This window comes from Choloepus didactylus, chromosome 5 (genome assembly GCF_015220235.1).
Source record: "Choloepus didactylus isolate mChoDid1 chromosome 5, mChoDid1.pri, whole genome shotgun sequence".
Lineage (NCBI taxonomy): Eukaryota > Metazoa > Chordata > Mammalia > Pilosa > Megalonychidae > Choloepus > Choloepus didactylus.
The window spans coordinates 138424476-138444491 of record NC_051311.1 but is presented as its reverse complement, the minus strand read 5'-3'; the positions used below and the strand labels follow the sequence as shown (position 1 = coordinate 138444491).

At 38.4% G+C, this 20016-nt stretch overlaps 1 protein-coding gene across 3 annotated transcripts in view; it reads right to left on the bottom strand.

Annotated features, from left to right (window-relative positions):
* CREB5 (cAMP responsive element binding protein 5) overlaps nucleotides 1-20016 on the bottom strand; it is a 454493-nt gene that overhangs the window by 323573 nt on the left and 110904 nt on the right. For all 3 annotated transcript variants that reach the window (XM_037836968.1, XM_037836966.1, XM_037836967.1), the window contains exons 3-4: nucleotides 14112-14205; nucleotides 2699-2820 (exon numbers count right to left, since the gene is read on the bottom strand). In XM_037836968.1, coding sequence (XP_037692896.1) covers nucleotides 2699-2820; nucleotides 14112-14205 — 216 coding nt within the window. The remainder of the gene's footprint in view (nucleotides 1-2698; nucleotides 2821-14111; nucleotides 14206-20016) is intronic.

Below are 20016 nucleotides of genomic sequence, written 5' to 3'. Positions count from 1 at the left end.
AAAAAGAAAGAATTACTCAAACGTGGAGCAAAAGAAGGAAGGAGAAGATAACACTCGAGAATAATAAGGTACACACTAAACAAAGAGTTGGCTTTGGGAGAGGGAATATATATATATATACCAGGAAAAATGATTTTTAAATAAAAAATCAGGACCAGAGAAAAGAATAGCTGCTGTAGTAACTAGGGATGGCAGTGTGCCAGGGATGTTGGCAGAGAGAGAAATGGTCAACGTGTCAGATAAATGGGCAGACGGGGGAACACTTCCTCCTACTCTTCATTTCCCTGTCCTGTGGCTTCCAAAACAATGCTAGTGCGGAAAACACCAAAGCAGCCCATTTGCTGCTTGATGGGTCACTGGGCTGTCCCTGTGCCTCGGGCCTCAAAGGGTTCCTCTCCTGCAGCCACAGCCACCGGAGGCTGGTCTTGTACCTCGGCCTGAACAAGACAAGGGAAAGGGAAGTCTTGTCAGCGCCCATCTCATCCAGCTTCCAGTGAGTATAGGTGAGGTTGGGGTATGAGGCAGTGGTCTTCTAAGAGGTCAGCTCCCAAACCATGGGAGAGGCCGGCTGCAGGATTCCTCACCCATGTACTTATCAGGAAATCATCATTTGGCTATGAGCAATATTCAAATGAGAGAGAAAAAATAGATTGCTACAAATGCAATAGTCCTCTTTCTCAACTTTGCTTGTCTAATTATTTCCATTTTCAAAATTTAATTATTTATACTCTTTCTCATCCCACAAGGAATTTATAGTAACTCATTATACACACACACACACACACACACACACACACACATATATATCAGGAAAAATGATTTTTAAATCAAAATCAGGACCACAGAGAATACAAACTAGAACTGAAAGTCTAGTGTGGGGCAGGGGAATAAATGTGCTCATGATACTGTTCTAACAAGTTCTCAAAGTCAAACAGAAAATTTGACTTCATGTTACCTAGCAGTCAAAGCGAAAAGAGAAACAGAACCAGTTACATGATTCTCAGTGTCCATGAGGAGAAAATGTTTCAGTTCCTCAGGGGAAGCAAACCATTTCCTGGAATTCAGTCTGCAAGAATTTCCTCACATGGGGCTTCATATAGTAGATGATGAGTAATGTTGAGGAGAACATCTGAAACCACACCCCTACTGTGGCTTCAGAAAGCTGTCCTTGGTGAAATATCCTTAGGAAAATCAAGGGCATACACTTCAGTTAAGACCTTCAATCAGAAATGAAGACAATATGGACTAAATACACAAATAAAACAGTTTATCTAAAAAGCCAACCTTTATTATCTTGAAGAATGAATGGACATAGTCTCCTCAAATAGTCTTCTATATATGCCACATTTACCAAGAAAAGTCAAACTTTTTATTGAACCAGAGGAAATTTACTAGGTTAGACTTTTTGCGGTTCTTATCCCCTGCTATTCTCACATTTTTTAAAAAATCAATTTCTATTGCAATAAAATATATTCTTGTGTCTTTTATTTTTATCAAGTTAGTATTTTTAAAGTGCTCAGAACAGTGTCTGCTAAAGAAAAAAAGGGGAGGGGGTGCATCATTTCATGAGGAGGGAGGAATCCAGTATAAATGACAAATAATTGTAAGTAAATAAAATAAAATGATTACAATTTCAGTAGCCCTTTTGTAACACTCACCAATTTTCATGATTTCTCCTAAGGCTGTTCAGACTGAATATGAGCCCTTGACTATTATGATGTAAGAATGTGACATGAAAAATCTGGTGGAGGAGATTATTATAATTTCACATAGGGCAGGATTCAAAGGCTTGGAAACACTCAGAGAAATAATCAGAGCCTTTTAAAATTTGTTTTCCGGATGTAACAGCTGGAACTTCAGAATTCATTACTACCTAACTGGTCTTCCCTTTCAATCATCTTTCACATTTTAAGCTCCCCGTTCATGGACTGTATCTTAATTTTTGTTTTGTATATAGTGGATATTCAGCAATGCTCTATAAAAACAATGAAAAATACTAAAAAGCATCATCACATTTATTTGTGGTTCCCTTTCCCTGATCCTATAAAATGATTTTAAATTCTAGCACAACATTCAGATTAAAACAGAATATAATCTAAAGAAACACATAAAAATGGAATCCTACATTTTTAAGAAAAACATTCCACATTTATATTTAACCTATTTGTTTCAACTACAACAGATATTCAGTAATATAACCAGGAAGTAATTGTGAATTTGGTGGCAAACAACAGGAGGGTTATGGCAAATAGGCAGTTACAAGCTCAACCAAATCAGATGAAATCTCCTCTCCTGGCACTACAATTATTCTCCTGTTCTCTCATCCTTTGACTCATCTTCTGCTCTCACATCTTACCATGTAAGATTTGCTATTAAATATTTAGCAAAATAGAACAACTAGTTTTGAATAGAAAAATCTGTGAATTTATCTGACTCAGGTTCAAGAATCAGGTAACCTTTTGGGGAGTGGAGCTTGAATTTTATATTTGATATTTTTTCCATGATTTTTCTAGCATTGGACTCTATCACAATTAGGGATTAAGCATTTTTTAAACATTACACAAACACTCACAAATGGATAAAACCCTGTTTCAAGACCACATTCACACCATCTGCCGTGCCACCACAATTCCATTTGGAGGTTTCTCATAGGTGTTAGAGGCGCAACCTCTCAAGACATCCATCCCAGCAAACCTACCCGCTTGCTGCTCTCCTCCTCCTGAGCCTTCCTGAACTCGTGCTCGAGGGAGCAGTCCAGCTCGTTGAAGAGGCCTACTTCCTCGCAGTTCTTCAGGAATCTCGTTGGGGTTGGAGTCTGATCTGGAAAGAGACCAAGCGATCATTAATGAACTAGTGGCAAAAAAGCCCTTGCCTCCTAGGCATCCACAATCTTCCAATCCTTTCAATAAAATGTGAATATGGAAGAAAATAAAACCATAAATTCCAAAGGAGGAATACAATTCGTAAAACTGTACAGTACGAGAGGGTTTTCCAAACTTCCCTCTGGACAACTTCAGGAGAACTTGCCCTAGACTTTCTGGGGCCAGTATTTTTTGTAAATATGGAATGGCCCCCTTCCTTTTTTTTTTTTTTTTTTTTTATTTGATAAAAATATTTAGTTAAAATCAGGCCAAAAAAATCTGCTGAACCAGTAATAAGCCTGATTTCAGGAGGCTGGGAAGAGAAAAAGTTTTGAAATTTTTATATCATACTAAAAGAACCAAACAAGTATGTTAGTTTTCTTTCCTTAATTGAGAAGGAAAATTTGGCAATTCCACCCCTCACTCTGAAAGAAGGATGATAAAAGACTTCAAGTCAAACACATTCAGCTTTCATCCTTTAAAAGTACAACTATTTATTTCATTTTTCTTTTGTTACAGCCAAAAGAATATTCTGAGAATGCTCTTTAAAAGGGACGAAATTCTTTTCATATTCTTGACTTTCTATAGAACTTACTACTTAGAAAATTGGAATAGCTGAAGCCACTGTTTATAAAATACAAAATTAATATTTACATAGCATTTTGCCATTTACAAATGTTTTCCCACATACTATCTAGAATCTAGATCTCACAAGATCCTCTGAGGTAAGTAGAGTGGATATTATTTTAGAAATGGGGAAATAAGCTCAGCCATGTTAAATGACTGACACAAGGCCACACAATTTGTAACCATCTTTTTACCAAGAGGTCCTATCTTACCTTCAGACATAATCCTTTCTCAATCTAAATCCAGTGCTTCTCCCCTGATTCTCCTCCCAAGTCTGAAGAGATCTGTTGTGTGTGTAAAAGACAATGCTGACAACTCAGATATCTAGATTTGAAAATGGTGTTATTTAGGGCAAGTTTACCTACATTCTCAGGACCTCATACTCCTCATCTTTCAAATAAAGTTCTAAAGTTATATGATTTTATGAATCCTAAAATCACCATGATAATGGTTGAGCTTCAAAAGTCAACGTTAGAAGGCCAAAGATACACAAGACCTTTAAATTGAAGGCCAAAGAGGAGTGTCAGTAAACCCGCTCGTTAGGCGATTGTAATTAGGTCAGAGGTGAATGCTAGCCATACAGGTAAAGGAATTGAATTGTCTGGGTAGAGTTGATCTGTAACCGTGAGAATGGATGAGTTTTCCGAAAAGGTGTCAATAGTTCGGACCTGAGAATTGAAATACAAGTGTGTGTGTGTGTATTCTTCTATTTATTGAGTGCTCACTCCATGCCAGGCTAAGTGCTTTACCTACACCAACTCATTAGCTTTCACACCAATCATATTAGGTCAAAATCATTTTTCCTATTTTATTTATGAAAAATGATTTTACTAAAACTCCCCACAGGCCCCATTTGGATATTGAGTCACATAATTTTATTGGTAATTGATAATCCTAAAAATCTTGGTTCTTTTGAAATATCTTGGAATCATTTATATTTCTCATTCAGTAGAATTGCATTACAATCCTACCAACTCTCTACTACTTCACAGGAACATTTTTGCCATTGAAAAACCTGAGAAAACATCACATAACCAAACTGAGATACAGACAAGTTATCACTGGGAATTTAGTTTGCCAGGTTTAAATTTTAATCTATGCTTCTTTGAGAAGATTTACAAGTTGAGGACCATGATTTGATGTAGAGAAAATAGTAATCCTAGCAGGCTCTGCAAGATGAAGGCTGAGAAGAGTTCTTGAGATGGATCATGAAATAAAACTGAGGCTGGCATTGGAGGGGCTAAGCCCCAAGCTAAGTCTATAAACCTTTTCCATCTCCTCTGAAGCAAAATTATTCAGATTCCGGCAAACACCTACATACTGCAGCAAAGGAGGCTGATGGAGGATAACACAAGGACAGTAACACTGTTTACCACCATGGACCTCCCTGCAGCAATAGGGAAACAAAAGCTATGGGGCAAGGCAGTAAAGGCGCCTGATTCCCTCTCATTCCCAGAGCAGAAGACCCAGAAGAAGGCCCCAGAGTGGTTACTAAATGGGATTTTCTTTGCTGTATGATGTAATTAGGGAAAGGCAAATCAAATACCTATATGCACATTTGGAATGGATAAGGTGCACTGTTCCTAATTTTTAATTCATTTTCTTCTAGTGAATGAACTATTCTTTCCAGTTATGACAGGAACCAGAAAATGGAGCTTAACTTTTGTTTTAATATTTATTAGAATTAATACAGGGTTTCTAGTTGTCTTTGATCCCACATGGTACCAGTTCCAAGTAAGCCAGAAAATGTGCAAATGTTCAAAAAGGAGACAGCTAAATCTATCAGCAGTTGAAATGAAAGAGGCTGAGTTTCTCAGCCACGTGAAATGCCTTGTCAAATAACTATTCTTGCTGAAATTAGACCTGAAGTTAGAGGGTACTATTCATGGTCATAAATTGAAATTCTTGTAAACCATACCTTATTTAGAACCAAGAGCATGCTCACTTAACTACAGCACCAGCAATATCTATATCCTGAATATTAATGGCCAATGCTCTACTGTTGGGTAAAATCATAGGTGTGTTCAGCAGGGATGGGTGACTCTCTCAGGGCTTACAGGACCTCATTCTGACAATAACTCAACAGTTGTTTCTTTTACTGCTTCCACTTTCAGTGAGAACCAATTTGAGTGGGAGAAGGAGATAACCTCAAGTTGCAAACTAAAGTAAGAGTTAATAAATTTTGAGTTTGAATTTTTCCTGAGTTGAAAGTTTTTTGTTAATACTTTTTAAAATCTGAATTGGCTCTGCATGAACACCTGCATGTAACACACTCGAAGAGAGTTTCCAAACAGCACCTCAGGTTCTCAGGAGACCCAAACACCTGGGATAAGGGCAAGGAGGAAATCTTACCCATTTCTACTCATCTCCCATGTCCTTGGAGATTTCTTTACCAACTGGACAAGAAAGATAAAAAAATTCATGTGCAAAAGTTGCCACATTCCAGTATCTGGTTACCTTCCTAGAATGGTGCATCTGTTTCCTAAAAAAAGCAGGGCCCTTTCACAGAACTCCTCCCTCTGTAAATAGCTAGGTATAGGATACTTGCCGTACTGAGATCCCACTTGTGCATCTACACAGAAGAGGGCCACAAACCTGGCATTATGATTTAGGAATTCACTAAATTCTGCACCGCATTACAGATGGGCAGGACAAATATACGGTTAGAACTACTTTAAGGAAAAATTAAAAAGAGCAAGCTTTGAGGTTTTCCAATAATTCCATAGCCTACCTAGTATCAACTGCTTTGGCCCCAACAAGCGCGATTATTCCAAAGTAAAGCTAAAATGACAAGCATAAAGGTAAAGCTTGAAAACTGATTCTTCTTGGAAAAAGTGTTTAGTCTGCTCTACATTTAATAATAGGTTGCCACTTTATTCTTTTCCGGAGCTACTTTTGAGTTATATGTTTGCCTATGCTTCATTTACCCTAGTGATAAAAAAATCAAGGTGACAAATCATCAATTTTTTTTTAAAAAAAGGAGGGGGATGGAGAGGAAGGTGTCGATCATATAGCCAGAGGAGAAAAATGTTAACTTCCTAAGAAAAATTATCTTTCTCATTGGTCTGATAGTCTCAACTACAGTATTACTAAAGGACTATGTAAAGTGATTTTACATTATTTTGTATTAAATTGATAGTGGCTAATAGTACTATAAAAGCCTCATGAATTCAGGCCAGTTATAGTAAAGGTCGCTTTGAATTTGTGAACATTCCAATTATATGGAATTTTAAAGGCAATGCATTTTTATTATTTGCATGACTCAGATTCAGCCAACAAAACGTGGCTTAATGGATTCATCAAGAGGGTCGCTCAAATCAATAGAGAAAAGTGTTGAAATTAGCATATCTATTTTGGTAAGAGTGGGATTCTCAGAAAATATTAGGTACTTTTAATATTCTTTTTATAGTTATGTTTATTCCATGAATTTTCCAGCAAATGCTTTCTTTAAAATATTTTAACTTACTCCCTATCTGAATTTTAATAAAGTCCTTAGTAAGAGAGTTTACGATTAAATGAATTTTAAAATACGTAATCCTTTATAAGAGCAATAGTCAGTAAGAACTTAAAGAATTCCATGGAATTTTAGACAGGCTGCTTCTTTGCAATAAATGTGCCTTTTATTGAGTATGAATATACAATAGGAGCAATAGGATCCTCTCAGTAACACTGACATTACTATCTCTCTGTGCCAATCAGCAGGCAGTGCTATAATGGGGCAAACCAAGGCAAACCTGGGTTTTAAACAATAGCTGCAGAACACTTAAAAATCATCCTGGCTGGGGTGATCCAGGTCAGTGAAAAGGTGAGACACACACTCCCCACTCTTGAATCGTAGGTTGGAATCAGTTTATTACCAAGGTAGAGAATGAACTGACTTACAAATGCCTATGAGTAAATTAGAAAATGCTCTGGCAAGGGCCTCTCTTACCATACATGCCAAACTGGCTCCAGATGATACAGATTTAGATTTAAATTAAACAAATATTTATTCAACACTTGCTCACCATTGGCCGTGGACTACCCCAAGTGTTCCAAGAATGATCATACTGTGATTTTAATAGCTTTAGAGGGGCTGAACTGGTAAGAAGAGTTATTAGTACCATAAGACCACAACTCTGCTGTCCAAATTACTAAAGGATCCAAGGTGATTTTCTTATCAATACAGGCCATAAAACCTGCTCTGAATAGTTGAAGCTGAAGCTTAGTGTTTCCACTTATTCACTAATTGCCTGAGTTCTCTGACACAGCTTTGTCAATGGGGACTGGGTTCCAGGTGAATAGAGAGGAAGCCAGTTTTTTTTTTTTGTTGTTTTGTGTTGTTTTTTTTTTCATATATAAAACAGTACTGCACAGAAAGACCTCCAAGGTATTCAGGTGAATTATCCAAGATACTACTTTGCCTGACCAGCAGGAAGCATGTATGAGAAAGTAGCAAATTCTAAAAAGGCCAAAGTCACTTATGTTCTTTTTGTCTGAAAATTTTTTTTTAAGACATACAATGGATGAGAAAATCTGATTTAAAAAACACAACACTTTGTTCCGCTCAATGTTAATATGTTATTACAATCACCTTGTAAAAACCTTTGACTATTTTCCCCATATGATGACTATGGAACAGATAAGCAAAATTAGGAGAAAAAGCAGTTCACAGATTTACGTCAGACACAAGCCTAATACCAAAACATCTCCTTAGTTTGTGTAGTTCACCAAATCTAGATGAATAGTAAGAAAAATGTAGGTATAAAGGACTTTGGACAACATACTTATCCTCTTATCCTCTTGATCTTGTTTCCTCATATGAAAAAAGTGGTGAGGATCGAATGACATAATATATGTAAAGAGGGGGCACAATGATGGGCACAAAGTAGGCAGTCAATAAATAGCAGTCAATAAGCAAAGTAAGTAAATAAATAATGCTGCCCTCTGAAGCAAGCCATTTCCACTACTCTCTGTTCCAGAAAAATCCAATTAATTTTCATGGTGGGAAATTATTATGTATCTTCAGCAACAATAGAATTGTCAAGAAGAGGAGGTAAGGATGGGCTGTGTGTGTGTGAGTGTGTGCGTATGTGCATGATTTATTTGTTTACTTAAGCAGTGTACTGGTTTGAATGTATTGTTTCCCCCAAAAAGCCATGTTCTTTGATGCAATCTTGTGGGGGCAGACATATTAGTGGGGATTAAGTTGGAACGTTTGGATTAGGTTGTCTCCATAGAAATGCACCCCACCCAACTGTGGGTGATAACTCTGATTGGATAATTTCCATGGAATTGTGGCCCCATCCATTTAGCATGGGTCTTGATTAGTTTATTGGAGCACTATATAAGCTCAGACAGAAGAAGCGGGCTTCCTACAGCCAAGAGGGACACTTTGAAGAACGCGCAGAAGCTGAGAGAGAAGCTGCAGATGAGAGACAGTTTGAAGACAGCCGTTGAGAGCAGACTCTTGCTCCGGAGAAGCTAAGAGAAGGCGAACACCCCAAGAGCAACTAAGAGTGACATTTTTGAGGAACTGCAGCCTAGAGAGAAATGTTCTGGGAGAAAGCCATTTTGAAACCAGAACTTTGAAGCAGATGCCAGCCACATGCCTTCCCAGTGAATGGAGGTTTTCTGGATGCCATTGGCCATCGCCCAGTGAAGGTACCTGATTGCTGATGTGTTGCCTTGGACACTTTATGGCCTTAAGGCTGTAATCATGTAACCAAATAAATTCCCTTTTTATAAAAGCCAATCCATCTCTGATATTTTGCATTCCAGCAGCATTAGCAAACTAGAACAATTAGTAAATCATTATATGTATATATATATCCCAGCTAATTCCAGAAAGAATCCACACCTTCCCTGTGCCTTTCCCTTAAAATACTCGGAGATTAGTAGGTAGGGTTCTGTGATTGTCTAATTGGTCATGATTAGTCTCTTGGAGACTGATGTTCTATTTCACCAAATAGTGTTCCTGAATAGTGTTCTTGCTTTCTCCATAGTGAGAATTAGGTTTAGAGACCAGAACTAAGATAGACCCCAATTCTGGACCTCATACAAGGATGTAATTATGTTCTAAAGAACTTTGCTGTTATTGATGTTGGATGCTCAGTGACAGGCGGTAAGTGCTGACAATCTGATAAGGAAGATAGAAAGAGGAAGCCAGTCCCTCTCATCTTCTTCTGTGTGCCAGCACAAGATACCATCAGCTCGCCTCATCTGGTCTTACGGTCTTAGCATTTCCAGTCCCATCATATTCAAAAGCCAGGGAGAACGGACCCCCGAGCCTACAGTGCTGAACATCAAATCTTGACTCAATTGCTGACCACACAGAGTCCCTACCTGACCACTCACCCTTTGGCAGCCTGCCAGCCAATTGCTGTCATATCATCATGTTTTACCTTCATCATAGCACTTGTCACTAACTGATACTTTCTTGTTCATTTATCTTTTTGTTTGTTGATTGTCTATTTTCCTCCCCACATTCAGGAGAGTGTGGAAGGTTTATGAGAAGAGGAACCTCATGTGTCCTGTTCAGTGCAGCATCGTCAGCACCTAGCACAGTAGGGTCATTTGCAGAACTCAATAAGTGTCTGTTGAGTGAATGAATAGCGCCTCTTCCCACATCTCACCTCGTGCCTGCCTAACTTTCCTCCAAGCCCAGACCAGCTGTTTTCAGCATCAACTCAGCCACGATGTCTGATGATGGGATTACTGGGCATTTAAAGGCATGTTCCATATGTTTCTTCCTCAGGCTTCCCACCTGAGATATGGGCCAGATTTTACCTTTTGGGAAAGGGCCACACTGCATCTTTCTCTTCACACGGCAAAATTCATCATCTTCTGGGTCATTATTTCTACCACCCTCTCCCAACACACACACACATCCACACACAAACACATGTGTGTGGATGGACACACATGCACACAAGCCCTTCTTTGGAGAATGGCCCTGTCCCTCTCTGTCTCCACACCAGAAAGACCGAACTTGCTGACGGACAAAACAAGATTTGGTTAGGAACCATAAAATCATTAAAATAGTCCCAAACACCATCCTCTTCACTCTAATACTGAAATTTGACGATAATTTCCAAAGCAAGCAGATCTTGGTTGTATAATAGCTGATATTTTTTTAAACCTATCTGTGGAAGTGTATGGTCCTCAACAGATTTCCATGTCAAATCTGGCATCTGAAAACCTTTTATATCACAACTTCTCTCACCATGAAATTCTCTTCTATCAAAATGAGAACAGCTGAAGGGAAAAGACTCATGTCCATCATCACATCAGGACTCTGGAAATGCACCATGTGGATCAAATAAGGATAGGAAGACCAAAATGAGAATGACTGTACAACAGAACCCAACACCACCACCCTCACTCGTGACCCTACTCTGTCCCTTTAGAATGAGTGTTTTTATGTCTACTCCCTATTCATAAGAGCAGACTCATTCTGCTAGCAAATCAGTATAGTTATCACTTTTATTATCCTGCCTTGTGGCATGCCAAAGATCATTCATTGTCATTTTTTAGTAATAAACTCCATCTGGCCTAAATAAAACGGACCTTGTGGCAAAGCTATGAAATTATTTCAGGTCTTACCATCCTTTGGACACTTATTCTTGAAGAGCACATCTGTGGCATCTTAACAACTTTTCTAACAGTAATATTTACAATTAATGAAGGATGAAGTAATTGTCCCAAATACAGGTTAACCAGATATCCCGAAGTTAATTGTATAAATACTTACTACATTTTATCTTCTTAATATATGTCAAACACCAATTCATATAAAATGAAATTTTTTTACAATTGAATATTACTTGGAAAAAAATGGTCTAAGAGGGACTTGAAGGTTTTGCCCTGATTATGTTCACTGATTTAAGATTTGATTTATATTACTTTTATTCTTATTGTTACTATATTTTGAGCTGTATGAAATAATTCATCTTTGTGTTAGATCACAAAATAGGCTTCAGGTACATTAAGAAACAGAAATTTAATAAATATGTGTTTAATAGGAGCAGATTTTGAAGTTTTGATAAATTGAAAAGAAAAATCAAGATATATTCAAGTAAAATCTTTGGTCATATGTGCACTTAATATGCTAAAACTATCATTATGGAAAATGAAGTTTGAGAAATATATAAATTGAAATATTTCCCTAGGGGAAACACACCAAATCAAAAACACCCAATAAATAGTCTATTACTATTTGGTGAGGACAACACAGACCTATGACACATAGTGGATCTCAGTCCCCGAGAGCAGAGTATCATGATGAGCTGCGTGGGATAAGCTCTGTGTTTCCTTCCAGCAAGAAAATCAGTGAGACCACAAACATGCAAAGTTGAGTAGCAAGTTTAAAAATTTAGCACTTAACTTAATTGGGAATATCAAATACCTAATACCAGTTCCACCGTAAAACACGAGAAAGCAAAGGAAAACATGCTCAATCTTATTCAAGCTGTTTTTCCTCATGTTTATTTATCCCTTCATTTTCTCACTCCAAGTTTGACATAATAAAAATTAGATTACTTTTCTCTCAGTAATTTTCCACCTGGCACTGCCAATTATCAACAGTCTTTAACAAAGATCTGGTAAGAACAAATTGAAGGGCTGCCACAGTTTCAGCAATAACCTGTTTGCAGGCAATATATAGAAGAATACTGCATCCCAGTTTTCACAGATCTTCAGCTGCTTTTCGTCAGACCTTCGGATGAGGCTCCTTGTAGGGCCAGCAGCCTGCCCAAAAGGCACTTATACTAGCACTGCCCATGAGAATAACAATAACTCCACATAATTCCTGCTCTCTAATACTCACCTCCTACACCCCTACCACTGGGCAGTCTCTCTTAGGAAACCTACTTGGAAAATATTAAAGGGAGAACTTATGAATTTAAATACTGGGAATTGTAACATCTACAGTCTAACTACCTACATTATATAAATATAAAGTCACTCTATGTGTGACCATGGAACACAATAAATGATGATAAAAGCAAAAGAACAGACCATCCTTCCTAACCCTTCTAAGCTTTTGTAACTCTAACAAATTTGAGTTTCTGCATCTCTGTTTGTAGACTTAAGGAAAGACAAAACTGCTTCTAAAGAGTTAGCTGGCTCAATAAAAACAAACAGAGGCTGAGAGGGAGAGGTGGTGGGTGATGGTGGAGAGAAGGATAGAGGCTGCTTTTGAACTCTCAGAGATTTCCAAATCACAGCCCACCTGCACTATTAACAAGTCACTGGTGGTTTTGTGAAGACAGTGCAGACTGATGTGTCACCGGGAGTACTTGATCACATATATAAGCTGTCAAAGCCTGACAATGCAGTAGCCAAGGGCAAGTCAGTGGGTTAAGATTGCACAATCAAGGCCCTAATCTCTGCTCCTATTAAACACATATTTATTAAATTTCTGTTTCTTAATGTACCTAATCTCTGCTCCGCTTGGTGAGCCTGGAAAAGCTGGTCCATCTCCCTGTGTCCCTCCTCCTCGATCAATAAAATATGGGTTGTAAAAATAACCTGTCTGACAAAACTCTTAGAGGATTTACTAATAACAGTTATAATAAAATTAAAGTGCCATAGAAATGCTAAATTATATGTCCCAGACCTGCCGGGGCAGTCAGTTTCTCTTCTGATATCATTTAAAACATGTCCATGGGCATGTCACTTCTTTCAGGGTGCCAGGGAGACAGTGGCTCACATGAAATATTTCTAGTATAAGAGGGTAACAAAAAATGCTTCATTTATCCTGCTGGGGTTTATGAGGCACTTTCACTTACATTCTGTCCTTGGATCTTCACAACAAGCTTGTGAGATAGGCTGAGTAGATACTATCAATCCCACATTTTCAATAAAGGGTCTGAGGTCCAGAAGGTTTGATAACTTGTTTAAGGTCACATGGCCAGTGGAGGCAGAGGCCAGGCTAGAGTTCAGGTTTCTTCACTCCCTGCCCTGCACTCTCATTTACCGCACTGCCTCTCAAAACAGGAAGGAATGGAAATCAACTGATTATTACCATTATTTATTTCTGCTTGCATAGGCTGAGCACCTCCTGTTCCCATTAACTCATTTAATCTCCCATGTAAGAGGCAGGCACTGTTTAAGCAAACCTTCACGGACCACCTCAGTCCAGAAAGGATCTAGGAAAGTCTTACAGCATTTTTGCTTGCAACACTCATTTGACATGTATCATGGGCAGTCCTTTATTTTAGCCACGTTTTCCATGCATATTGTATTGCAATGTTCTCGAGAATAGTTATCTATCAATCTTTGCATCTCCCATGGTACTGAAAACGGTGCAGTATGCATTATAAATGCTCAATTAATATTTGTTGTGTGAGTGATTAAAGGCATGTGGTTTTAAAAAATATTTATGTAGAGTCAAGTTTCATGGTAATAAATGTTTTACATTCCAGAAAATGAGAAGTCACAGCTCTTCAATTATTTGGGTGAAACCTACATTAACTAATTACATGCCTGCTGACTATTATTTTAACTCTCTGCTATACCTTAGACATGTATATTTTCAAGGTAAAGAATTTACCAGTGGGAATCAGCCTACCAAAAGTAGAACAAAATCTGACATGTGACTGATGTGATCATCCAAAGCCTCTTTGCCTGATGGCCCCTTACCTGATAACATATTGTCTGTTTTTATTGAGGGAAACTTCAAAGTCATTTCATGCTTGTGCCTATGAATCATCAGATGGTCCTCTGTTGGGAAGCGCTGTCAGACAAATAGAAAAAAAAAAAAGGAGAGGGAGAAGAGCCATTCAGTTTTGTAATACATATTTGCCATCATAGAGAAAAAGATTTACTCAGCATTGCAAATCTGACAGGCAAAACACAAAAAAGGAAAAACAGTTCTGAAAGAGTATGAAAGCATGAGTAAGGAAAACTACATGTTATTTTATTCAAGTAAACCTGCTGGGATATTCCTTTGGATTTTACCCAAACATATGCACCATTATTTCCATTGTAGTTTACCAAAGGCATTAACCATGGTGCAGAAAAATCTGGCTGAATACTAAACAGATGTAGGAGATCTTTGCTTTCCATCATCCTCTGACTCCCCACACCTTCTCTGGGAACTCCTTTTAAAAGCCTCTACTGCTTAGTCACTGAGTATAACCAACTAGGATGACTAATCAGTAAACCATAAAATTTCCTTAGGAACAGAGATTTGCATCTGAAAGCAGAATTCAAACTTTTTAAAGGGTAAAACAAGAAGAAGTAAATGACCACTATTAAAAGTATTAAAATAAAATATACACCAGGAATATGCTGTACCCTAATACCTACCTAATGTTAGGCAGCCTCTTTAAAGGATAAAAGTGTTTAGATGAATGTTTATTCATGGTCACAAACAATAATTAATGGTAGCATGACAAAAGTAAAATTCTCCCATTTCCACTTAAACAGATGAGAAAATCATGTTCAAAAGGAGAGATTAGACTGGGCAGCATTAGAATTTGGGAAAACCATTTGGAACTCTTTGCTAAAAGTTTCTGTTCAATATAATAGACTAAAATTAAGTCTAAGGCATGATAAGTAAGTATGCTAGACATTATCTATATACATTAATCAAAAACAGAGATGCATGAAATAGAAAGAAGAATCTTGCTTCATGTCAGACTTTGAGAAAGGATTATATCACTTGCTTAATGATTTGACAGATATATCTACAAATGTACACCATGACATTTGTATAGCTTGTTTCTGTTTATGAAGACCTTGCAAATCCACTGTCTGATATTTTAGATAATTATATATATGATTTTATAAGTAATGTGATAAATTATTTTTAGTATCCAGTAATTTGTACAGTGTAGTAAACCAATGCTTTGTTTTTAATGGTCAGGGAACGATATTACATCATCAAAAATGTGGCTCTCAAATATTTTCAACTGCCTGACTTCTGTTCTCAAGTAGGATTGCACTTCCTGGCCCTCTTGTGGTTGGTGGGGCCACAAGACTAGTTCTGTCAACTGAGTCATGCCCAAGTGACAGCATTTAATTCTGACTGTGAGACCCTCTAGAGTCCCCCTTCTCTGTGGCATAGTGACTTTCCATACTGGAAATAAAGGCCCCTCCATCATCCTAAATCTCTGAAGATTTAAGAATAGCAGAGCCTCCTCCCAATCTACAGTAGAAACATATCCTATAGCAACAGAAATATACTTTTGTGTTAAGCCATTGAAGCTTTGGGGTGAGTTTTTATTGCAGCAAATCCTAATGTTACCCTGACTCACACTGGTATGTTTTAAATAACTGAACTTAACAGAGTATCTGCTTTATCAAAGCCAAATGAGAATACAGCAAAAGACAATAAATTACAAATAAATTATTTCTTGGACAATTTAGAAAATTTTTCAGAATTTCCCAGTTTCTCAGAATAGTCATTTTAAGTTTCAATTGCCATTATATACTATGCTAGAAATCTTTCTGCAGATAGTATGGTTTTGTGTTCATGATAATGAGGGAATTCACTGGAATGAATCCTTAGAAATACATCCTAAGTATTTCTTCAAATAAATAACACTTTTTCACTTACCTTTTGCAAGTTCTCTGAGAGCTTAAACTAGAGAGCATAAAATTTGCAAAACATGGTAATTACGCCAAATTTATAAATGTGGCTTTTTGTTGTTGCTTCATCTATTCCTTTGATCTTGTCTAGCTTTGTCATAAAATGACTGCATCTAATACGTGGTACTACCACCACCCGTGACTTAGAGACATGAATCAAATTTCCTAATCTTTTTGTCTAAAGCCTTATTATATTTCTTCTCTGATATATATATATACACATACATATATATATAAACAACATGGTAACATCATGGTAACAACATGGTAATATCCTTCTTTTCATAGCTGTAAGCCATTTTTTACTGCATAAAAAGATAACCTCAAGTAGGAAATTGATGATACTAATTTCTATAATTTCTCATATTAGCTATCATTGTCATCCAAAAAGAGATAATACGGGACATCCATGATTAAAAAAAATTAGTTGAGAAAAGAGTAATTTGTAAACAACCACAATGTACAGTCTATAACAAATATAGAAACACCAGGATTCAAAACACAGTCCATGCAGAGGAAAAAAGAACAGTAAAATTAACACTGGGCTCTCTGAGATTAGAAAGAGCAAGAGAAGTTTGTTCCTTTGTTCTTCCAAAACAAAGATAATGTCTAAGGAGCTGCAGAACCAAAACCTCCCAGGTATTACTGCCATTCCTAATAGAGCAAAGTTTCTTTCCAGTGAGGGAAAAAGGCAAAAAAAAAATCCCATCACCCCAACTCAGTGCAGACACTGACGATTCATATTTACTCCCCTTTCCTATTCCCAGTCATCCTTTTTCCTCCATGCAGGATTCCAGGCTATGGAACACTGCTAAAGCAAAGGCTGTGAGCCCCACGGGGAGACTCACATTTCCTCCATTCTACTGCCTTGTCCATTGGAAGATGCACCATCTTTTCATAAGAGCTTGTCAAGAAAAAAGAAACACTTCCACATTAAACATAGACATCGTTTTAGATCCAACTTTACATTTAAATGTATGTTGGGGGGCTATCTTGGGATTGTACCTTAAAACCATGAAACTACATAAATCTTCAATTGCCATATGGTCCCCCAAGCTTTTCCTTCAGGCCTTCTCAAGAAAATAACCTGCTCCTTCATGGAGAACTTCAAGATCATTCAAAATATACCCCTCCAAGCCCTAATACCACCTCTGTCTCAGAATTTATGTATAGCTTCACATGTTTTATTTCCATTCCCATCTATCTCAGAGGAATAAGTATCCCTACTCCTTCACAGCATCCTCTACACCTCCCATATTCTGGGGATTTACTATTTAGATAGGACCCTTCCTGCCAGTACCCTCACTCCTACCCTCTCCATTGGCTTCTAGCCCTTGACTAAACCCAGCCCTGCTACTCTTTAATTCAAAAAGAACCTCTCTCAAGCTGCTTCCTTCTCAGGCCACCATTGTATCATTCTACTCCCCTTCATTGCCTACTGCTCTTGAAAGAGCCCTCTATTCTTGCCACCTCCACTTCCTCACCACCTACTCACTCCTTAATCCCCTGCGATCTGGCCTCCCCCCGACTCCTCTCTCATTGGTCGCCAGTAAGCTCCCAACTGCCAAACCCAACAGCCTCTGCTCAGTCCTCACTCTACCCTGCTCTAGCAGCGTCTGACACCAGTGACCACATCTCTGTGGCATTTATTTATCTATACCCTGCCAGATTCCAAAAGGGAGTTAAGATGGCATATGGCAATATATGAAATAAATTGAGAGAGCATCAATTAGAAGTAGAGGAGGCCATCCTCAGAAGGGAAAGGACCCAAAAAAGAAGCGAGGCTAAAGCCAAACTGCAAGCCATAGAACAGTCATTCACAACCAGGGGCAATTTGGCCCCCCAGGGACATCTGGTAATGTCTGGAGTCATTTTTGGTTCTCATAACTAGGGAGTGTTACTGGCATCTAGTTGGTAGAGGCCAGGGATACTGCTAAATATCTTACAAAACACAGGGTGCCCCTCCAACCAGAACAAAGAATTATTCGGCCCAAATTGTAAATATGTGAGGATGAGTAGCTCTGCCACACAGCTTGATGACCCTGTGCACTTGTCTCTTTTCTCTGACTTATCTAAATATTAGATATGGATAACAACGTCTCCCTTGAAATCCTCTCCTCAACTACCATTCACAACCCCGGATGTTCCTGGGGATCCTACCTCGCCCTGAACCCTCTTGCATTTGCTAGGTCTCTTGATGATCCCCTCCCCTTAAATGCCCCTTCCGTAGAAGAGCCTTGCATTAAATCTCCCAAGTAAAATAAATTCCACTATTACACTCTCTCAAGGTAGCCTCTACTTTTACTTAATTAGTAATTAAATAATTGATTGATCAATTGATCAAGTGGTTACATGTTTGATGCCAAGACTAGAAGCTCCCTGGAGACAGGGATGGCTCTGCTTGTGCACTGCTTTTTCCCCAGGGCGACCACAGTGCCTGGCACAAAGTAGGCTCCCCCCAAATTTGTTGAGTGACCTTGAATTGCATAAAACTTAAAGCCACATTTTCACTGTCAAAGCAAACAAAACTACTCAAATTATCCAATTCTCTTTGGCTAGAGAGACTTCTCTTTAAAGAAACTGACTGGGAATCAGCTTTCTTTTAGTTAAATAAGGCAATTTTCTGCATTCACAATGGGGAGTCCAGGTTTAGCAGGATTTTTCAAAGTTACTTATCCACCCAGCTCTGTTTTCCTAGTGCTTCCAACTTCAAAATGACAATGCCAATTCACTTCAAAATCATTGTATTTCGAGATAATTTTCTGTACCTATATGTTGGAAATAAACATTGCAAAAGCCCCTGGTGAATCTGCTGGGACGTGGGCAAAAGATTCCACTTGCTTGTCGGTAGCTGTCAACACCAGCAGTACCTTGAGGTAGCTCCAGCAACAACGTCTTATGTTATGTTTCTATGGCATCTTCCCTGCAGAAGGCTCCCAGAACCCTTCACAATCACTCTGGGGAGACCTTTAAGACAGGTTCCCATCGGACATTCAGTCTCAATTCTGTGACTGTCAGACACTGCTCCCACTGTATTGCCACTCTCACCCAGTGAACAGGAGACTAGGGCTGTATCCTACTTGAAACCGCTGGGCAATGTGAAGGAGAGTGTAGCTATCCACGCTGGAAACATGCCTATGCTTGGAAGTGAAGCTTGTCCTAGGGCCCATAACGTGGAAATCTTGGCATGACAGTGACCATGAGTGGCCATTGGCCTCAATTTTCCAATGATCAGATTGTGGAGATACCCCAAGGTTCAAGTAAGGAGAAAAGTCACCATTAGATTCTACAGGTAAAATGCAAAACTCTGATTTTAGGAGATGGACATTTCCGATTTCTTTCAAAGAGACAGTTTCCAGTGTAATGGTAATAGCAGCAGCAGCAGCACTTGTTATAGTTGCATTAGTACTGCCTTAACAACAATGGACATTAATTAAGTGCTTAATGTGTACAGGCCCTATACTAAACACTCTATACTCATTATCTCATCCAGTTCTCATAACAATTCCACATGATAGAAACCACTGAGGCTAAATGAGATTAATCCAGCACAGCCAACTTCCCCTGTTAAAGTTGTAATAAATTGAAAAACTGTGGGTTCTAGAAGAGTGGGGGGGGATGTATTTTACTCAAAGAGGAAAACAAAACAAAACAGAATTCAGTCTATGACAGTATTCATACAGCTACTATAAAAGCAGACAGTTCTGCATCCTGGGGGCGGGGGGCAGGATGCATCTGGCTTCCTTTCAGAGGGAAGTTATGGGTAGAAGTGGCTAACATTACCGCATTTCAGGCAAGGTCACAGAAGTAGTTCAAGATATTCAAGAAGGAAAATAATCCTAGTGATGAAGACTATGACGGTTATGATGATGGTGGTGAAGGGACTTTGAAGAACTGTCATGGTGGGCACGATTGCAAGATGAGAGTTGCTTCCTGGTGGGAGCTGGGCATC